General features: G+C 40.7%; 1 protein-coding gene across 1 annotated transcript in view; it reads left to right on the top strand.

The window, feature by feature from the left end:
- Positions 1-1,214: 1,214 nt before the first annotated feature.
- The window catches only part of LOC143026896 (uncharacterized), a 38,486-nt gene continuing 18,120 nt past the window's right edge, over positions 1,215-21,580 (top strand). The window contains exons 1-7 of the mRNA XM_076187681.1: positions 1,215-1,276; positions 1,978-2,046; positions 4,640-4,751; positions 4,872-5,005; positions 5,173-5,287; positions 17,709-17,805; positions 17,909-17,994. Coding sequence (XP_076043796.1) covers positions 1,247-1,276; positions 1,978-2,046; positions 4,640-4,751; positions 4,872-5,005; positions 5,173-5,287; positions 17,709-17,805; positions 17,909-17,994 — 643 coding nt within the window. The 5' untranslated portion in view covers positions 1,215-1,246. The remainder of the gene's footprint in view (positions 1,277-1,977; positions 2,047-4,639; positions 4,752-4,871; positions 5,006-5,172; positions 5,288-17,708; positions 17,806-17,908; positions 17,995-21,580) is intronic.

A 21,580-nucleotide genomic window follows, 5' to 3' on the forward strand; every position in this document is an offset into this window, starting at 1 on the left:
CATCAACTCTAGACACCTTTCCACCATCAACTCTCCACTACGATTCTTTCCTGGAACTCAACATTTCCTAACCACTTCGTCAATTGGTTCATTTCCTACCCAAGCATCAAGGGCTCCCAATACTGCTACATTGACATTCCTCCCTAATCCCTCTATGCACTCATTTAAATCTATCCAAAAAGCCTCCCTTTCTTCTACACTCTTCTCACTACCAGGCCCATATGCACTTACAAAAACCCACATCTCCTTTCCCATTTTCACCTTCATCCACATTAACCTTGAAGAAACCTCCTTCCTCTCCACTACATGTTTACCTATCTCTTCACTTACTAGTATAGCCACCCCTTCTCTCCCTCACCCTCTCTTCACTTCAGAGAACCTCCCAACTACACTCCCAAACTCACACTTGCCCTTCCCTCTCAACTTAGCTTCACTCAAAGCCAACACATCCATCTTTCTTCTCACAAACATACTACCTATCTCTTCCCTCTTACATCTGTACCACATCCATGTACATCAAAAGACCTAAACCTTAGGGCACTGGTTGGAAAACTCCTAGACCATCTTATGCCTTTACTTTTATAGGAATGTCCCCTGTGGGGCTACAGGGAGAAGGATGCCTGGTCCCAATCCCTGTCCCTTTTTTCTCGCCTCTTACGATCCAAGTGGGAATATTTGGTGCCAGCATTCTTTTCTCCCCACCACAGGGTAGGTGAAACAAGGAAATTAAATTCTGTGAAATGGTACAGGACAGCAACAAGGGGTTGGGGGAGAGCATAACGGAGGGACAGTGCCAGTATAATAAAAGTTTCATCATTGCTCTGTGAGCAAAGTCCTCCTCTATCACAGATGAAATGATTTGTTGCTCTGGTCCGTAGGGGCGCCCCATATAGACCCTAAAGTATCAAGTGCATGCTACTTTGCCATAACAACATGCAGTCAATTACCACAGAAAATATGATCAGGTCAGTTCACAGAATATGGGGTCACTCAGCTATAACTACAAAATAAATATAATCAAGACGTCAGTGCTGGCATCCTCATATACCCATTCACGCCTCGTGACGCCTATTTAGGCTTCATCATATGGAAGGGGTTAAGTGATCTCTTCTGTCATTGTAGTGTGTGTGTTTCCTTTTCATCTTAAAAGATTGACAATTGAAATAGTAAAAGATTGACAGTTGAAGTACTTCTTTTGTCTCTTTCAGAAATCCTTTATGGAAAAGAATTCAGGGTCATTACTGACATGGCAAAAAGAATGCAGTTTCAGTGTAAAGTAAGTCTAAATTAATTTCCTTTTTATTAAGATGCATTTTAGAATAATAAGATTGTCATGGACCAATTATGGATATCTGCAAGTGGTGGTCCTGTGAGGCAGATGTCAGAGAGCATCTTCCTGCTGCCTATCTTTGTAACCTGTCAGCATCCCACTTCTAGCTGGAGGTGCAGGGCTAACACTGTCCAAAGACCAGGCCCAAGATCTCTGTCATCTTCAGCTGTATTTCCTCCCACCTTTTTATTTATAAGGAGAGTTGACAGCCAGTGACTGCTACCACCCTATTCCTATAAGCTGGCAGAGGAAACATGGATCTTGGTACATATGTAGAACCATAAACAAATTACAGATATATTGTTAATGTAATTGAAAATTTGGGCCAACAACTGAGGATAAGGATGGGGAAGATAAGTGATTTGTTGAATAAACTTGTAGAAGACATGGAGAAAAAATAAAATCTTAGGACTGGTCTGGAGACAAAGTGTCAGCCCTGAGTGACTGCACCTTCATATGGAAATGAAGGAGTTGGTGGAATTTGAAGATGAGCAGTAGGGAGATAATTCTCTCCATCATCTGTCTTTTAGGACATCTACATGCATTAACCTATTGTTGGTCTTGGCATTCAGTTATTACTGGAAAATTTGTAGATACACATATAGAGTTATATAATGTAAGTATTGATCACTGTATTTCATTTATAGATATGTAATCAAGAAATGAATAGCCATGGAGCTGTTGCAGACCACTTCAGGTCAGGGAAGCACCAAAAGGTAATGTGAACATAAGGAAAAACCAATAATTAGATGGTTGGATGTGGTAAAGGAGACATTGGATGCATGATGAATGTCTGTGGAGGAGGGAAGAGAGCATACAAAAGATAGGAATCAGTGGAAAAAGAATATGATTTGAAAATTGAAGCAACTTGAAGAATGTTCTTGTCTACTCAGTAAAAAAAATTGAGGGAATGAAAGGGAGGGGGTAAAGTAGTTCCAGATATTGGATTTTGCCATGGAAATGTTGTGTTTTGCTACATTGCCTTTGACCCAAGCTGTGTAGTGGGACGTGGATGACCTATTGTTTATAAGGTGCTGACATGGCAAAAGCAACAATTTGGTTTTAATATGTATGAAATGGGTGTGTGCTTTGAATCAGCTGATTTCTTTTAAAGTATATATGTATATATATGTCTGAAGAAGGGGGTACAGTAATGGTGGACTGGTTTGTGAGGTCGTTTATCTAAGGCAGGGCAGAGTGCCAGAGGACTGGAGGAGTGCCTGTATAATTCCACTTTACAGAGGAAATGGGGACAAATGTGATTGGTAGTTTTAGTGGGATCAGTTTGTTGAGTGTAGTGGGAAAGACTTATGAGAGGGCTTTAATTGAGGATTAGGAGAGAAACAGAGGGATTAATTGGTGAGGAGCAGTGTGGGTTTAGGAAAGGTAGGGGTTGTATGGATCACATTTTAGTGGTAAGGCAGATCTGTGAGAAAGCTTTAGGAAAAGGTAAGGATGTTTTTGGTCTTTATGGATTTGGAAAAGGCAGATGATATGGTAGACAGGAAGGCATAGTGGGAGGTTTTGCAGATATATGGTATTGGCGAAAACTGTTAAGGGCAGTAAAGAGTTTTTACAAGAGTAGTAGAGCCTGTGTAGGAATTAGAAATGGAGAGAGTGAGTGGTTCAAGGTAAAGGTAAAGGTGGGGTTGTGTTAAGGCTGCGTCATGTTGCCATGGCTGTTCAATGTGTTGTCATTCCCTAGACTGTCTAGCCAAGCAGACCTATCTTCCTTAAGAATGCCACAGCTGGGATGGGGTTTTCCCACAGATCCTTTAGTGAGTGTATATTGTGCTGTTGGCATGCATGATTGTATAGAGTGCAGTCGTCCATAATGTGTTGTTTAGTATGAGATGAAATGTTACATCCTGGGGAGGTGTCTGCAATGCTGTCATCCAACAATGTTGTTGATATTAGTATTTCACTTGTCTAGTTGGTGAGAAGTGTGGCTGTAGATTTGGTTAGGGCTATTTTGAGTATTTGTAGTGGACTAGGTATTGGGTGTATTGAGGTATGGTTTTAGTATTTCTGCAGCTTTGCATTATGGTGTTTGCATGTAATTAAGTCATCTACATAAGAAGAGATTGTATTTCAAAGGTGTCGGGTGTGGTATATCATGCATGTATAGAGTGGATGATAGAACCGAGCCCTATGGTACTCTGTTCTTAAAGTTTCTGGTGTGCAATGATTGGTCATTGCCGTATATGACACATGGCATTTCTACCTGCCAGATAATTGGTCAGCCATCTTTTGGTATTATTGTGCATATCTGTATTATATATTGGGACGGTTTGGACACAGGAAGAATGAGTGAAGAAGATTAGTAAACCAGGGGTGGTAGGCAGAGGTTGATGGAATGAACTTGAGGGGATGACTGAGGATTAGATGAATGGATGGGGTGAAAGGGGCTTTGAGCAAGAGGGGAATGTCTGTTGAGCAAGGAAGGGAGAAGGTAAGAGATAGGGGTGTGGTGTCCCTAACTCCCCCACATGAGCTTCTACATGATACTTTGGCTTGTAGTATTGTCATTGTAGTATGTGTGTGGCCAAGGAATTAGTATGCTGTGTAGAAATTGCTGGCCTTTGGCCTCATATTGCTGTGTAGATTAAGTCCATATCATGCCTGTACTCCAGGCATGAAGCATAATCTTGGGCCCTGCTGAGTCATGTTTCTGTGTGGCTGTCACTTCTGCTACTTTTGATTACGTTGACTTTGTATATAAAAAGCCTGGTCCTGTAACCAGCCTTCAGTCCTCCTCTGTACTTGTATTGTGTCACTAGGCCTCTCGGTCAAGGTCAACCCCTCGGGTGACTGCCTGACCCTGAGGCCGATGCTCACACTTGACCAGAATAAAGCCAACAAACCAAACTGAGTTTCATTCAGCTCCCTACATCACCTAGACCAAGTAACTTCATTGTATGTTTCAAGGGTGAGTGGACAATGGCTGTGTAGATGGTACTTTGATGCAAGGAAGGGAGGAGGGAGGTGATAAGGGGGAGGGGCAGTGGTTGTGTGTGGATGCTATTTTGATGCAACTCAAAGGGATTTCTCCTTGTCTTTTCTATTTTCCACATGAGGGGATGGAAGTGGCCTTGTTGTGGATGTACTGTGTTTTGCTGCATTTTGTATGACCCAGGGCAGTGGATGGGAGATAGAGATAACCCATCATCCATGAGGAGCTAAAATGAGAAGGAGGAAAAGGTGGTGGGACTGGGTTCAAGCTTTTTGACTTGGTTACCTCCCTTATCAGGGGGAAAAAATCCCTTGGTGTATATATTGATGTATATATGTATTCCTTTTTTTATACAGAATCTAGATAAATTAAGGTTGGATTCTCCTGCCCCAAGCTCCAGTAGTAAATATAATGATTATTCACCAACAAGTATTCAATACAAATTCCTCAAGAATGGCAGAGCAGTTGGTAATATCTAAACTTGGCTATGTTACTTTAGTGATAACATACACTGATATATTTGTTTCTTCTTCTCAAGATAAAGATTTTAGTTATTAATACATATTTTGTCTGTTTTGTTGCATATAGGACTTCAATTTTTAGAAGAATTCTGGAAAGGCTCCAGAAGGGTCTATTATCGTTGCATTCTTTGTGGTGCCCATGGCAAAATTGATGCCATGTACAACCACATGGTTGGAGCACGGCATGTAGAGAAGTATATTGTAAGGAATTTTTATGTTATATGTTACATAAGGATAGAGAGTAAGTTGCCATGTTGATGTTGTGTAAGGATAGGGAGCAAGCTGTCATATTCATTGATATTACTATTGTTAGGCTGTAAGACTCTTGGGGAATTGGAAGAAACAAAATAAATATTCTTTCATTTTAGAAAACGACTTGTTCCCTAAAGTACCCAGCACTAACTGCTAATGAGCGGGAAGGTATACGTAAGAAAATTATTGACGAGGAGGGTATCAACGTGAATGCCATAGCAATATATGATGGTAAGTACATACATACTGTACTGGTGTATTGGCTGCATATATTTACTGGTGAAAAGGGGAATAGCTTTAGTGTCAGGTTTGATTTTCTGTATTTCTTTGATCATTTTTCTACTTTCTGGTGTTGTGCACTTTAAGATTATTTTGAAGAAATGGTCGTTAATGTATTTACCTAGTTATATTTACCTAGTTGTATTATATGGGAAGGGAGCTATGCTCGTGGTGACCTGTGTTTGTATCTTTCAGCATCAAGTTTTTTCTTAAAATCTTTAATAGTGTTTGCACACACTGTTTCTTTGTCTAATTTGTTCCAAGTATCTGTCACTCTGTGTGGAAAGCTATTTTTTTCAGATCTCTTCTGTAATTATCTTCTTTTAGTTTCTTTTAATGTCATCTTGTTTTTCCATTGTCCCATTTCAACAAGTCATTCTTATCTAAGATTTCCATTCCCTTCATAATGGTTGTTGATGTATTGTTTTGGTGATGATACTTTATCCTGTTTTCCATTAGTAGCTTCATAGGTGGTGGGAAATTTGATTTTGAGGTTTTTATGTTTTTGTGCAGTTCTCCACATTTTGTCATGATCAGTTTTTCCATGTATTTTTTTTTTTCCAGCACTACTCCTGTTTCTTATTTGTTAGATTTATGACGTTTCTATTTAATTGCTTTAGGTGCTCTTTTTCTTGTTCTGTAAGGTTGTCTCTTTTTACAAATTACTTTAAGGAGGTGTAGCATTTCATTTGGTGCATATTTTATATCTTTGTTATATTATTAATTAGTGTATGTGACAGAGGTCATGTACCATCCCACTGCACCTTCTGGGTAGCAGATGGTGGCCAGTCTGTGTTTGGCAGTCTTGCAGTAAACTAGTGTACCTAAGGAAAGTGTTTCCTTACATTTCCTACTATCTATGGTAGAAAATGTGAGGAAATGCTATTAGAATCTTACTAAAAGATTTGAAAATGGCAATGAATCTGTCAACAATATGTCTACTTTGACTGTGTCAGTGCTTATGTCTTTTGACTTTGCAGTAGAGACTATGACTGGGTTTTTAGAATGTTTTATAGTCCAGTGCCAGGATTTAATAGCTAAAGCCAGCCATAATGATGGAAAAAAGCCATATTGGTTTGAATATAACCACTTTGAAAATTAAAGGTATCGAATTTTACTGTAAAATGTATTTAGTACTTACCAATGCTAATAATAGCCAAATAACTTACACAAAAACTCTTTGTTTTTTATTTATTGCAATTTGAAATCACATCTGCTGCAAAAGGTTTGCTACATCCATTCTTTTAAAACCTACCTGAGGCACCATCTGTTTTGCCGTGACATCAGAGATTATTCATTCTTCATGCATTGTCATTATGTTTGATAAATAGTGATAGTGTTGGGTGCTGCAGGCTATTTAATATAAAATTTAGGAATTATGAAAATGACAATAATAGGAGTTGATTTGCATGTCTTTTCCAGACTACATTTTTATCTATACCAAGAGCTTTTTCCTTCCCATATAAGGGGGTAACCAAATCAAAGGCATGCATCCACTCCCACCCATTCTATTCCCCTCCACCACTCCTTCCTCCTCATCTTAGCTCCTCATGGATGATGGGTCATCCCTGTATCCAGCCCACTGCTCAGGGTCAGAGGCAATGTAGCAAGAAATGATACATTCACAGCAAGACTGCTTCACTTAATTGGTAACCCCCCTCTCTGTTCCCTCATACAGAAAAAGAAAGTGGGAGAAATCCGTATATCATTCACACATAAGCAACCCCTACCCCCCATCCTCTGCCCCTCCCTTTCTTAGATAACAGTATCATCTATACACAGCCACTCCCCACCCATCTCTACCTCCTGCCTTCTCCCTTACTTAACAGACATTCCCCTCTTTCTCAATGCCCACTTTATCCCATCCATCTATCTCATCATTGATCATCCCCTTAAACTCACTCCCTCCCTCAACCTCTGCCTTCTAGCTACATTACATTTGATTTGTGAATATGAACACGATAAACATTAATACCAAGTTTCTGCCCAATGATGGCTGAGTACCATTTAGGTCCTCCTTTTCGATTTAACCCCTTCCATACTGTGCCGCCTACGTAGGCGTCATGAGGAGCAAGTGGATTCGCGACGCTGCCATATCGGTGTCTTGATTATATTTATTGTAGTCGCCCCTGTGTTTTTACATTCTCCCAAATGTGCCCTGAATCCCATTCTCTGTGGTTTTCAAAATTTGTGGGTGAAAGAGAGAATGATCGATATAAGTGGTGACTATATTTTATGATGCGAGTATTATTACGACACGTCGTACGGCTGGCATTGGCTGCTGCCCGCGAGATTTAAGTCCAGAGTGAAGTGGTTAAGGCAAGTATGTAATCTTCAATTTCCTTCTTACACCTAGGAAGGTGTGTGACAAAAGGAAGTTGAAGATAAATGTAGGTAAAGTAAGGTGATGAGGTGTACAAGGGGAGAAAGTGGCAACAGACTGGAAGTGAGTATTAAGGGAGAGAGACTGGAGGAAGTGGATAGTTTTAGATACTTGCGTGCGAATTTGGCAGGAAAGGGAGGAGTGGAGGTGAAGGTAGAATGTAGATTAAGAGAAGTGAGTAAATGCCTTGGTGGATTAAAAATTGTAATGAGAAATAGACATCTGGGAATGGCTGCTAAGAGGAGATTGTATGAAGGAGTGATTGTGCGACAGCATTGTATGGGGCAGAAACATGGAACATAAGAGAGGAGGAATTAGAATATATTTACCTAGTTGTATTTTATGGGAAAAGAGCTGTGCTCATAGTGACCTGTTTTTGTATCTCTCCACATCCAGTGTATTCTTAAAATTGTGTATAGTTCTGGCATTCACTGTTTCTTTGTTTAGTTTGTTCCAGACATCAATCACTATGTAGGAAGCTATGTTTTTCAGGTCTATTGTAGCTGTCTTTCTTTAGTTTCTTTTTGTGTCCCCTTATTTCTCTTTTGTCCCACTAATAAGTCGTCTCTATCGGGAATTTCCAACCCTAATTCTGTAAATGGTCAACAAACCACCTCTTTCTCCTCTCTGTTCCAGTGTTGACAGATGTAATTTCTCCAATCTTTGTTCGTATGTCAGATTTGACAGTGTAGGTGCCATTTTTGTTGCTGCTCTTTGGATTCTTTCTAATTTTCTTATGTTCTTTGTGCTAGGTGCCCACAGTGTTGCAGCATATTCTAGTTTAGGTCTTATCAGTGTAACAACTATTTTCTTGACCATCTCCTCATCTATGTAGTCAAAGGCCACTTTCATTGATCTTAATAAGTTATAAGTCTCTCCAAATAATGTATTGACATGTTTATCTGGTGTCAAGTCACTTGAGATGATTACTCCCAGGTCCCTTTCTGAATTGACTTTTTTGACTTCTTTGTTTCCAATTTTATATTGACTCAGTACTCTGTTTTTGCTTTTTCCAAATTCCATTATGCTACATTTTTTAATGTTGAAGTTCATCTCACATCTCTGACTCCATTTCCATATTTTGTTTAGGTTTTCTTGCAGTGATCTGCAATCTTCTTCTGTTCTTACTTTTAGTAATTTGGCATCATCAGCAAAGAAGTTCATGTAACAATTTACTCCCTCATCCATATCATTTATATATATGGCAAATATTAAAGAAGCCAATACAGAGCCTTGCAGAATGCCACTTTTCACATCTTCCCAGTTCAAATTTTTGTCTCTAAGTATCACTCTCACTTTTCTCCCAGTAAAGAAATCCTTCATCCATTCCAGCAGCTCACCTTGTATTCCTCCTATCATTTCAATTATTCTTATTAATATTTTGTGTGGTACTTTGCTGAATGCCTTCTGCAAATCCAAGAAGGGTCTGCCCAGCCATCTCTTTCTTGTATTATCTCAATTAATCTTGAGTAAAAGCAGATTAGGTTTGTGGGGCACAATCTTCCACTTCTAAAGCCAAATTGTTTTGGGTTTACTATTTTATTTTCTCTGACCCAGGGCAGTAGACAAGGTGCAGGGATGACCTGTTATCCAGGAGGTGCTAAGATAAGAGGGAGGGTGGAGGGTGGAGTGTATTTAGGGATGGAATGGGTGGGAATGGTTTTATGCCTTTTTCTTTTTGGCTACCTCCCTTATAAGGGGGAAAAAGCCTTGATATATGTATGTGTATGTATTTTATTTTCTTCCAAGTGTTTGGTCCATTTGTTTCTGATGACTTTTTTGCATATTTTTGCTACTGTGCTTGTAAGGGATACTGGTCTGAAATTTGTAGGATCTTTGTTTCCTCCTTTATATATTGTTACCATGTTTGCATCTTTCCAATCTTGTACCTTTTCTTCTTTGAGTGAGAAGTCTATTATCTTGTGTAGTTTATCTGTCAGTTCATCTATACACTCTTTCAGTATCCAATTTGCAATTCCATTTGGTCCATGCGATTTCCTGACATCTAGGTTTTTTATTTGGTCTCATTTCTTTTTGTATTACCTTTATTTCTTTCATTATGGGTGATCTTTCTTGTTGTCCATCTCCCCAAAATTGTGAGCTCTCAATTGTAAAAACAGACCTGAAATGTCTGATCATAACTTTTGCCATCTCTGTGTCATCTATATATTCTTTATCTCTTTCATGCAATTTCACTATTTTGTGTTTATCCTTTAGTTTTTCATTTATATATATGTAAAAGAGTTTAGGTTGATCCTTACATTTGTCTATAATATCTTTTTCATAATTTCCTTTTTCTTTTGTGTGTATATTCACATATTAGTTCCTAAGTTTAATATATGTTTGCCATTTGGATGGTTTTTTGTCTTTTTTTTCCATCTTTTCCAGACTTTGTCTCTCCTGTCTCAAGCCTTACTACACCTTTTATTATACCAACATTTTATATAAGTCTCTTTTTGTTTCCTTTTTGGTACATATTTGTTAATTCCTTCCTTGTACTTTTCTTTGAATATGTTCCATTTGTCTTCCATCTTAGTTTTCTTAGTTTTACAAAATGTTTTGTTGTCTTCCTTCTCTATGTTTATCATTCCTACCTACATTGTTCTGTTCTTTTAATTCAAACTCTGTTAGTATATGGTCGCTCTTTCCAATTGGTGTTTTATAATCCATTTTGTTCACAATATCTGGTTCAGAAGTTAGTATTACGTCTAGTTTTGACGGTTCCTCATTGTTTCTATATCTAGTATTTTCCTGAATCCATTGTGTTAGGGTGTATTCGATGGTCATATCCAGTAGAATGTTGCTCCAAAGTTCATTACCTCCTTTTACTATCATTTCTTCCCAGATTATATCTTTTGCATTAAAAATCACCCATGATTACTATGTTTACACCCTCTTTCAGTAACTCGTTTAGCACATTCATTGTGTCTTCCAGTGATTTAGAATGTTTGCTATCCGACCACGCATGTGTTTTTGGTGATACATGCACTGCTGCTAATTTTCTGCTTTTCATCTTTTGGTTTACAGTTTTGATCATAATTAATTCTATATTGCCTTGGCTTTCAATAATCTTTGTCACATTTAGACCCTTTTTGGTCAGTATCATGACTCCTCCTCCCTGCTTGTCTGTTCTATATTTCACCCAGTGGTTGTATAGGCCATGTCCCACTATGCTTGTTGATAGAGGTCCTTTCAATTTTGTCTCTACTGTTCCCATAATGTCAGGTTTTTCTGTTTCTAGATAGTCATTTAGTTAATTAATTCCAGAGATCATGCCATTGATATGTGTGTATGCCACTTTTAGTTTCATATTTTCTTTTCTTTTTTTGTTTAAGTTTCTTTTTTTTGATGTACCACTTTTTTAGTCTCAAGTTCAGCACTCTTAAAAAAAAATTCATTTTTTTTTTTTGTCTGTTTTTTTCTGAGAAGTATGATAGGGGTTACTAACACATGGAAAGAATGAGTGAAGAAAGGCTAGTAAAAGAGGTGTGGAAGGCAGAGGTGGAAGGAGTGAACATGAGGGATTGACCTAGGATGAGATGCTAGGATGAGATGAATAGATGAGGTAAAAGGGGCTTTGGGAAAGAGGGGAATGTCTGTTGAGGAAGGATGGGAGAGGACAGAAGATGGGTGAATGGAGAAGGGTTGTATATATATGATGCTGTGATGCATGATGTAGAATGGGTGGGGGATGAGGGGTGAGGGAGTATGTGTGAGAAATAATTTGATGCAGTCTGAAGGGATTTCTCCCTGTCTTCTCCTTTTCTGCATGAGGGGATGGAGTGGGGGGGTTGCTGATTTAATGAAGCAGCCTTGCTGTGGATATGCTGTGTCTTGTGACACTACTTCTGACCCAGGGCAGTGGGCGAGATGCAGGGATGATCTGTCATCCAGGAGGTGCCAAGAGAAAAGGGAGGGAAGAGGGTGGAGGGGAGTGGAGTATGATAAGGATGGAATGGGTGGGAGTGTTTTTTTTTCTACCTCCCATATAAGGGGGAAAAGGCCTTTGGTACATATGTGTACATAATCATCAGGTTCAACTGCCATATGTTTATTTTGAGAACTAGAATGCTCATTATTGTATTTAGGATGAGCATAATCAGTAGTGTTACAACTGTTATTAAACAAAGTGTCATTTGAACAGTGAGAATTGATCAATTGCCATTCATAAATGAAGTAGTGGAGTGGAAGGAGGTTTCTTCAAGGTTAATGTGGATGAAGATGAAACTGGGAAAGGAGATGTGGATTTTTGTAAGTGCATATGGGCCTGGTAGTGAGAAGAATGTAGAGGAAAGGGAGAATTTTTGGATGGATTTAAATGAGTGGATTAGGGAGAAATGTCAATGTAGTTGTATTGGGAGACCTTAATTCTAGTGTAGGAAATGAACCAATAGATGGAGTGGGTGGGAAAAGTGGAGTTCCAGGAAAAAATCATAGGGGAGAGTTTATGGTGGAGATGTGTCTAGAAAGAGAGTTGATGATAGCAAACACAGTGTTTAGGAAGAAAGTCAAGCATACACATAGGAGAGGGTGGTGGATGGAAGAGTGGTAGATAGAGCATTAATGGAGTATATAGTGGTAACCATGAGTATAGGAGAAAGAGTTAAGGATGTATATGTTCTAAGGGGAGAGAGTGGGGAATATTGGATAATTTTTGGTGGAAGTTAAGTTGAGAGTGGAGGGTAGATGGAGAAAGAGGAAAAGGACAAAAGATAGGGAGGTGCTTAGAGTGAACTGCTTAAATGAGAAAGAAAAGGAGTACAAGGAAGAGCTGAGAGAGAAGTGGGAGGGAGTGAAGGATAGAGTAAAACTAGGAGTGGAGGAGGAATGGGGATGGTTGAAGGAGGGGGTCACAAAGTGTGCAAAGATGGTGTGTGGAACAAAGAGGGCGGGAGGAAATAGAAGGAAGGGTAGTGAGTGGTGGGATTAAGAAGCAAAGAAGGTTGTAGAAGAGAAGAAGCAAGCATTCACAGTTTGATTACAAAATAGGATGAGAGAATCATATGTGAGGTACAAAGAAAAGAGAAGAGAAGTAAAGCATAAAATAAAGGAGGCAAAGAGGAGAGCAGATGTAAAATGGGTTAAGAATATGACAGAAAATGTTGAAAGTAATAAGGTGTTTTGGAAGGAAATTAAGAAAGGAAGGGGAAGTGAATCAAGTGGAGAAGAAAAGGTAAAAGTGCAGATGGAGAGATGATAATGGAAGTGATGGTGGTAAGAGGAAGATGGGGGAGAGTATTTTAGGAAGTTGTTAAATGTGAAGGTGGATAGGGAGGGAAGGTAATTGCAGTGGAAAGCACTAAGTAAATGACAGTAATAAAGGAGGAAAATGGAAGAGAGCTGAGAAAAGATGATGTGAAAGCAGTTATAAAAATTATGAGAGCAGGTAAGGTACCTGAATTAGATGGGTGTCTTGCGGAGTGTCTAAAAAAGGGAGGTACAGTGATGGAGGACTAATTGGTGAAGTTGTTTAAAGTTTGTCTAAAAAAGTGTAGAGTGCTGGAGGACTGGAAGAGTGCCTGTATAGTTTCACTTTAGAAAGGAAAAGGAGACAAGTATGAGTGTAGTAGTTTGAGAGGGATCAGTTTGTCAAGTGTAGTTGGGAAGGTTTATGGGAGGGTTTTGATTGAGAATATTAGAAAAGGAACAGAGGGAGTAATTGGTGAGGAACAGTGTGGGTTTAGGACAGGTAGGGGTTGTGTGGATCAGATTTTTGTGGTAAGGTAGATATGTGAGAAAGCTTTAGGAAAAGTTAAGGATGTTTTTTGGGCCTTTGTGGTTTTGGAAAAGGCTTATGACAGGGTAGACAGGAAGGCACTGTGGGAGGTATTGCAGATATATGGGATAGGAGGAAAGCTATTAAGAGCAGTCAAAAGTTTATATGAGAGTAGAAGAACCTGTGTTAGAATTAAAAATGGAGAGAGTGGTTTGAGGTAAATGTGGGACTTCATCAGGAAAGTGTCATGTTGCCATGGGTGTTCAATATATACATGGATGGGGTGGTACGACAGGTAAATGCGAGGGTAATCGGGTATTGGAGATGGTTAATGGAAATGGAGAAAAATGGGAGATAAGCCAGTTGTTTGTTGACAACACTGCTTGTAGCAGGATCGGAGGAGGGACTAAGGAAGTTAGTGATGGAGTTTTGGGAAGGCTTGTGAAAGAAGGAAGTTGAAGATAAATGTGTGAAGAAGGAAGGTGATGAGATGTACAAGGGGAGAGGATGGCAGTGAATTGGAATTGAGTATCAAGTGAGAGAGACCAGAAGAAGTGAATAGCTTTAGGTACTTGGGTGTGAATGTGGCAGGAAAGGGAGGAGTGGAGGTAAAATGTAGATTGAGAGAAGCAAGTAAATGCCTTGGGGTATTAAAAAGTGTAATGAGAAATAGACATTTGGGAATGGATGCAAAGAGGAGATTGTATGAAGGAGTGATTATGTTGACAGCACAATGGGGCAGAAACATGGAACATAAGAGAGGAAGAGTTTAAATGTGTTTGAGATGAAATGCATGAGAAGTGTAGTAGGGGTTACTAGACTGGATAGAGTGAGAAATGAGGATGTGAGGAGGAGAGCATGGGTGAAAAGGGAGTTGGGAGATAGGGTGGATGAAAGAGTATTGGGATGGCTTGGACACATGGAAAGAATGAGCGAAGAAGGATTATTAAGAGATATTTCTACCCCAAATTTCTCATGAGCAAGATGCTGCACAGCCTCTTTTAGCTAATGGTGGTTCAGCCCCAGAATTGCATTGCTCAAGTATATTAGACAACCTGTATCACATGATTTTCAGTATCTATAGTTTTATTGGTATCTATTGTTTTATTAGTATTATTACCCCGTCTGGGGTATCACCCCCTTCTGGGGTATTGGCTGCATGTTATTGTGGCAAAGTAGCATGCAGTTGATACTTTAGGGTCTATATGGGGCGCCCCTACGGACCAGAGCCACACATCATTTTGTCTGTGATAGAGGAAAACTGTACATAGAGAAATGATGACACTTTTATACTACAACTGTCCCTCTGTTATGCTGTCCCCCAACCCCATGTCACTGTCCTTTACCATTTCTCTGAATTTTCATTTCCTTTTTTTGCCTACTTACCCTGTGGTGGGGGGAAAAGATTACTGCCACCAAGTATTTCCACTTGAGCCATAAAAGGCGACAAAAAAAGGGATGGGGGATAGGATTAGGAGTCCTACTACCTGTAGCCTCAAAAGGGGACATTTCTAAAAAAGAAAGTAAAGGCATAAGAGGGTCTGGGAGTTTTCCAACCAGTACCCTAAGGTTTGGGTCTTTTAATGTGCATGGATGTGGTACAGATGAGAGTAAAAGGGAAGAGATAGGCAGTGTGTTTGTGAGAAGAAAGATGGATGTACTGGCTTTGAGTGAAACTAAAATGGAAGGAAAGGGCAACTGTGAGTTTGGGAGTGTAGCTGGGAGGTACTCAGGAATGAAGAGGGGACAAGGGAGAGAAGTGGTGGTTATACTAGTAAGTGAAGAGATAAGTAAGCGAGTAGTGGAGTGGAAGGAGGTGTCATCAAGGTTGATGTGGATGAAGGTGAAGCTGGGAAAGGAGATGTGGGTTTTTGTAAGTGCATATGGGCCTGGTAGTGAGAAGAACGTAGAGGAAAGGGAGGCATTTTGGGGTAGATATAAATGAGTGCATTGAGGGATAAGGGAGAAATGTCAATGTAGTTGTATTGGGAGACCTAAATGCTAGGGCACGAAATGAACCAATTGATGGAGTGATTGGGAAGTATGGAGTTCCAGGTAAAAATTGTAGTGGAGAATTGATGGTGGAGATGTGTCTTGAAAGAGAGTTGATGATAGCAAATACAGTGTTTAAGAAGAAAGTCAAGTATAAGTACACATGGGAGAGGGTGGTGGATGGAAGAGTGGCAGATAGAGCGTTAATGGACTGTATAGTGGTGACCAGGAGTATGGTAGGTAGAGTTAAGGATGTACATGTTCTAAGGGGAGAGAGTGGGGGAATATCAGATCATTTCCTGGTGGAAGGTAAATTGAGAGTGGAGAATAGGTGGAGAAAGAGGAAAAGGGCAGAAGGTAGGGAGGTACTTAGAGTGAACTGCTTAAATGAGGAAAAAAAGGAGAGTGAGTATAAGAAGTTGAGAGAGGAGTGGGAGGGAGTAAAGGATAGAGTAGAGCTAGGAGTGGAGGAGGAATGGGGATGGTTCAAGGAGGGAGTCATAAGGTGTGCAAAGATGGTGTGTGGAACAAGGAGGGCGGGAGGAAATAGAAAGAAGGGTAGCGAGTGGTGGGATGAGGAAGCAAAGAAGGGTGTAGAAGAGAAGAAGCAGGCATTCATTGATTGGCTACAAATTAGGAAGAGGGAATGGTATGAGAGGTACAAAGTAAAGAGAAAGGAAGTTAAGCATAAGATAAAGGAAACATAGAGGAGAGCAGATTTGAAATGGGGAAAGAGTAGGACAGAAAATTTTGAAAGTAATAAAAAGATGTTTTGGAAGTAAGTTAAAAGAGGAAGAGGAGGCGAATCAAGTAGAGAAGAAAAGGTAAAAGATGCAGATAGAGAGATGATAATGGAAGAGAAGGCAGTGAGAGGAAGGTGGGCAGAGTATTTTAGGGAGTTGCTAAATGTGAAGGAGGATAGGGAGGGAAAGGTAGTTGCAGTGGGAAGCGCTAAGAAAATGAGAGTGAGTGAGGAAAATGGAGGAAAAATAGGGAAGGATGAAGTGAAAGCAGCTGTTAAGATGATGAGGGCAGGTAAGGCACCTGGGTTGGATGGATGCCATGCAGAATGTCTGAAGAAAGGAGGTACAGTTATGGTGGACTGGCTGATGAGGTTATTTAATGTTTGTTTAAGAGAGGGTAGAGTGCCAGAGGACTATGGACACCCAGTACAAAAAAGAATATAAAGAAAATAGAACGAATCCAAAGAGCAACGGCAAAGATGGCTCCACTTTCAAAATTGACATATGAGCAAAGATTGTCTAAACTAGACCCACCAACCCTGGAAGAAAGAAGAGAAAGAGGCAATCTATTGGTCATTTACAGAATCATGAAAGGCATGGAAGTCCTTGACAGAGAAGACTTATTAAAGTGGGATAAAAGAAAAACAAGGGGACATGAAAAGAAACTCAAAAAGGATAGTTATAGAAGAGATCTGGAAAAAAAAAAACAGTTTTCCACACAGAGTGGTGGATGTCTGGAACAAATTGGACAAAACAATAATGTGTGCAAACACCATACAAGAATTTAAGAACAAACTAGATGTTGCAAGATAGAAAGATGGGTCACCACAAGCATAGCTCCCCTTCCTGTATAATACAACTAGATAAATACAACTGGGTAAATACACAGATGCCGAATTTATTGCCCATCAAAGTTGGCATGCCTGCACACAGTGTAGTGATGCTGATATTTTCAGCCATAGGCAGGACTCAAACTCAGATCACTGAATTAGTGGTTGGGAGCAGTGCCACTGCACCATCAAATTGTGTGGATGCATGCACCAAAGGATCTTTCTCCCTTGTAAGTAAGAGTCAAAGCACACACCCATATCATATACATTAACCTCTTTGATATAATGATACCTATGTAGGCGTCATGAGGCACAAATGGGTATATGAGGATGCAGGCATTGATTTCTTGATTGTATTTATTTTGTAGTTGTAGTTAAGTGACCCCCAAATTGTGTGAACTGGTTTGATCATGTTTTCAGGGTGAAAGAAAATGATTAATAAAGCAGTGACTTCATATTTTATAATGTGAGTAGTGTGATACATTGTACATTAGGCATCCAAAGGTGTGTACGAGAATTTGACTCATATTGAAGAGGCTAAAACACATTTAATGCCCCTCCCATATTAGACTCTTGTGGATGAAGCATGCCAAATAATATATGGAAGTCTTCATAACATGGCTGGATGCAATATCATAACTGAATTATTCCCATTGTTTGCCCTCCATTTAATAAGAAATGCTCTTGCATAATACATTTTTGCAACCAGATCCTGCCTTGTATCCAAGTAAGTGGGAAGCAGAGGGGGCAGCAGCTAGGACACGGCAAGGAAGGTCAATCAAAGAAGAAATCAAAGAAGAAATCCAGTAAGCATCAGATTTTTTTTATTAGCCTGAACTAGTTGTGAGTGTGCAAGTGTTCTGTTGAGTGTTTTAAGAGATTGATGGTGATTTTTACTTTGTCTTCCAGGAAATCAGAGCCTTCTGGAAGTTCATCAGATAATGAACCAGAAGAGCCTTGTAAATTAGAAACTAAAACTCAAGCAACACAAACAGGTATGATCATGGTATGATAGTAAATGACTAGCAAAACCTTGTTTACCAATATCTGTTCTTCCCTCAGTCCACCTTGCTTTATTTGAATTATGCTTTTTATTCCCCCAGACCTTTACTTGCTTCCCTTACTCTATAATTCCCCTCCACTTCCACTCCATTCTCTGCTACATGTGACCTGAGATATTCAAGCTCTCCAGTTCCTCCAGCCTATTGCCATTTAAACTCTTCTCCAACCCACTTGACACCTGCATCCCTTCTATATTGTGTCCTTTGTACATCTCATCACCTTTTCCCACATTTACTTTTAGTTTCCTCATCTCACATATCCTCCCAAACTCTGCTTCTAACTGCTTCAGTCTATCTTCCAACTCATCTACAAGTTCAATGTCATCTGCAAAGAACAACTGGTTCCCCTGCTCAGCACCTTTGGATTTACCTGATTCACCACCCTCTCCTTGTACATGTTGAACAACCAGGGTGACAACACAACCCTGGTGCAATCCTACCTTCATTTTAAACCATTCTCTCCATTCCCTACCCTCACACAAGATATACGAGTACTACTCATGTAAAATCTTTTGACTGCCCTGAACAAACTTCTCCCTGTCCCACACATTGGCAACTTGTTACATAATGTCCCTCTGTCAATCCTGTCATGTGCTTTCTCTGAACCCATAAACTTAACTCCTAGAATATGATGATGCTTACATAGACATCAGGAGGCATGAGTGAGTATACAAGGATGCTGGTGTTGGCACTCTGATTATATTTGTTTTGTAGTTTTAGCTGAATGACCCCATATTCTGTGAACAGGTTTAATTGCACTTTCTATGGTTTTATAAACATTCTGGGTGAAAGAGAGTGAGTATAATAGCTTTGACTTTATATATAACAGCTTTAACTTTATATTTTATAATGCATGTACAGTGGTACCTCTATGTACGGGATTAATCCGATCTGTACGCCTTTGCATAAATAGAAATTCGCGTAAATGGAAACACTATTTCCCATTGAAATCAATGTTAATTCAATCCGTTCCAGACCTTGAAAAAAGTATATTTTTTTCCCTCTGATATGATGAAGCCTGTCACCAAATGAACATGAATAGGTATGATTATGATGTTCCTGCAACATTAATACCAAAAAAATCAATGTTAAAGACCACTTATAAGGTAAAATACAAAATGAAAAAAAGAGAGAAAAAAATTGTACCTACCGATGGTAAGGCTTACAGCTGGCATAGGGTGATGGGAGTGAGGAGGTGGTGGAGTGGTGGGGCCTTACTGACCCCCATCTGAAGGAGGTGCTCCTTCAGCTGGAGCGGCACCCTCATCAGGGTGCTGTCGTTTGGCACAAGGCTGGAAGAACTCTGTGATGGTTGCTTGCCGGCATTGTGTGTGCATGATTTAGCTGTAGTGTGGCATGACCAGTTCATTAAACTGGCCTGCAACATGGCTCACTAGTGTTTGGTCCGGATGTGTGACCTCCATGAAATCGTAGAGCTTCCTCCAAGTTACACAGGCCTCCTTCACCTTCTCTGTGGTGGGACCCTGAACATGATCGTCATCTCCCCTCTTGCTGTTCCTGGGCCAGTTTGACGACCTGCTCCTGATGCAGCTCCCTCAGCCCCTCAGTGGTTCATCCTCATGCTCCCCAACTAAATCCTCGACATCCCCATCCTCCATCTCCAGGCCCACCCCCCTGGGGCCCAGTACTTTGATGTAGTGGGGGGGGGGGGCGCTTGCGTGTTGCAAGGAAGGACTGAGCTGTGCCAGCCAGGTCCAACCATGCTGGAGAGGTCAATCCTGAGCTTCCATACTAAAACTGTGCCAAACAGACATATAAATTGATGACCCAGGCCTGATCTTGATTATGAACTGGACTATTCTCTGGATTCGACGCCCTCACCCCATGAGTTGTCAGAGAGAGAGATATCAAGGGTAATGAATAGATAGGGGACCCCACACCCTCGTTACCCAGTGAACTCCCCTATCCCTTTCCTTCTTAATCGCTACCCTACTCTCCTTTTCTCAACTTTTTCTTTTACTACTTGAGAGGTTCTGATAGTTAAAGGTTTCCCTGAAACCCTACCAGAAACCAGCTGGGTGATGGGATATACTGCGAGGTCCCTACTCATTGCGAGGGGCAAAACCCTGTATGCTGGTGGAGGAGGGGCAGAGGGGCTACCTTTGACTGCCGACTCTCCATCCACCTTCCAGTGCATACAGGGAGTAGCAACACCAGCTCTATACTCTATGGAACAAAACTAAAGGACAAATTAGGTTGTGAAAGCTTATACTCGTGACCGAGACCTCCTGTTTGTAAACCCCACCGACGGCTTTCTACCTTGATGTGGTGGTGGGGCTTGTGAGGTATGATGAAGAACTGGGCGAAGGTAGCAGGGAAATCACACACCCTGGCAGGTACAACCACGCTACTAAGGCCAGTTCTGAGCGTCCAGACCAAGAGCAACCAACTTTCAATCCTCCAACTATTTTCAGTTTTTCCCTTCTTCTTCTGTCGGAATTGACCTTTTGTTTATGACCTCACAAGATGAAATCCTTCACGAGCAATCATCAAATCAACCCTCCATCCATAATCACCCTAAAGAAAGCCCTATGGCGATGGCTAGTGACGATGGGGGCAGGAGAAGGTGATCTCTGGAAGCCTCTGGTCATGAACTACACATAGGCAGTGTGGGCAAGATAAATCGCTCTTTTGTTGGGATTGAGGCAACAGTACGGTTCGGTAGCTACCCACATGAATGAGCAGCCGTACTCAGGATCCACTCTGCTCACCCCACATGGGGAGGGGGCTAGAAAAGGTGCCCCAAACATAGTTTACCTCGTAACCACCTGACTGGGGAACTGCCCCCAGTAAGGTCACCCTCACTGCGGTCAAGACAAACCCATAAGAAAAAACTCTCCTAACGTTGACGACCTATGCATGACCAAGGATATGAGCAAGGCCTCTACTGGTTCTAGAGATGAAAGTCCACAGTCTTTCATCACACTGGAACCCTATTCCGCTAAACCACAGAGGAAAAATAAGAATAAAGAGAAGTCTTTCCCCCCTCTAACTAATCCACGAGGACAATTGGAAGTTTTGCCTGGGATCTTTGAGTCCCATTATAATAAATATGTTAGAGTTTTATTTACGACTCCATATAGTAGGGCTCTTGGCAGGTAACTAACTACCCACGCTTGGGGTAGTGTCTACGAGCGTGACTCGCAGTTGCCAGCTCTCACAATAAAACCTCCTACATCTCCCCCTCAAGATTGTGAGGGAAAAACAAAACAAATACCTCGACAATCTGATTACATTGAACATGACAATATAAATGGTAATTCCAATGACATACAATATGAACAAAATTGAACAGCTATTTTACGTAGATGTCCAGCCATCTCGGCTGAGACCTGTGCCTCTGAGGACATTTCCCTTCTCAGGGAAGCAGGCAGAGGCATCCCCTGGGTCGGTGATTGCGGCTCGGGTGAACCCCCGGGGGATAATGGCCCCCGTGGTGGCGCGACCATTCTCAAGTGGCCGCGGGTGCGCAGTGAGATTCGACCGCTTCCGTCCGTCC

Source organism: Oratosquilla oratoria, chromosome 7 (assembly GCF_046742065.1).
Source record: "Oratosquilla oratoria isolate Oo_2021 chromosome 7, ASM4674206v1, whole genome shotgun sequence".
NCBI classification, from domain to species: domain Eukaryota; kingdom Metazoa; phylum Arthropoda; class Malacostraca; order Stomatopoda; family Squillidae; genus Oratosquilla; species Oratosquilla oratoria.